The 540-nt window shown below is 31.1% G+C and overlaps 1 protein-coding gene across 1 annotated transcript in view; it reads left to right on the forward strand.

Annotated features, from left to right (window-relative positions):
- LOC119587050 (histone-lysine N-methyltransferase SUV39H1-like) overlaps nt 1-540 on the forward strand; it is a gene marked incomplete at its 3' end in the record, with an annotated part of 13,264 nt that overhangs the window by 2,992 nt on the left and 9,732 nt on the right. The window contains 1 exon segment of the mRNA XM_037935798.1: nt 272-418. Within this exon segment, the coding sequence (XP_037791726.1) occupies nt 272-418 (147 nt within the window).

Consider the following 540-nt stretch of genomic DNA (forward strand, 5'->3'; position numbering starts at 1 on the left):
ATATTTCATATTATATTATTTGGATGTTTATTTATCCCCTCCCCCTAAGAAAAGGGTTCTATAGTTTTAAATTTCAGTATTTTCTCATAAAAGATCCACTTTAGTTATAAAGGTACATGGTAAGGTAGTCTCTCCAATTTGTCAAACAACATTTATAGTATTTCATGTTTGCTTTTATCAGCCCAAAATGGATATTCTTCTGTTTCATCAGAATTTGAGTTAATATCCAATGTATTGGGCTCCACTTAACATTTGTACCTTTTTTTTAAAGGAGGCCCAAGAAAAACTAGATGGTTGCTTTAAGGAGATGCATGAGGCTTTCTCCAGGACAAAACAGGCCTTTATATCATACAAGTCCAAAAGTTTCTTCTTTCCTGATCCTGAATTTATCAAGAAGTTTACTTACTACCTGAAACAGGTGAGATATGTTGTCTTTCGATACTTCAATACAGTATACTATTTTTGACTGCATTTTAGTAGTTTGATTTCTTCTTATTAAAGATTCTTTGCTATTTTTTCATAGTTCATACTTTCTTGTAT

The sequence above is a fragment of the Penaeus monodon genome, chromosome 22 (assembly GCF_015228065.2).
Source record: "Penaeus monodon isolate SGIC_2016 chromosome 22, NSTDA_Pmon_1, whole genome shotgun sequence".
NCBI lineage: Eukaryota > Metazoa > Arthropoda > Malacostraca > Decapoda > Penaeidae > Penaeus > Penaeus monodon.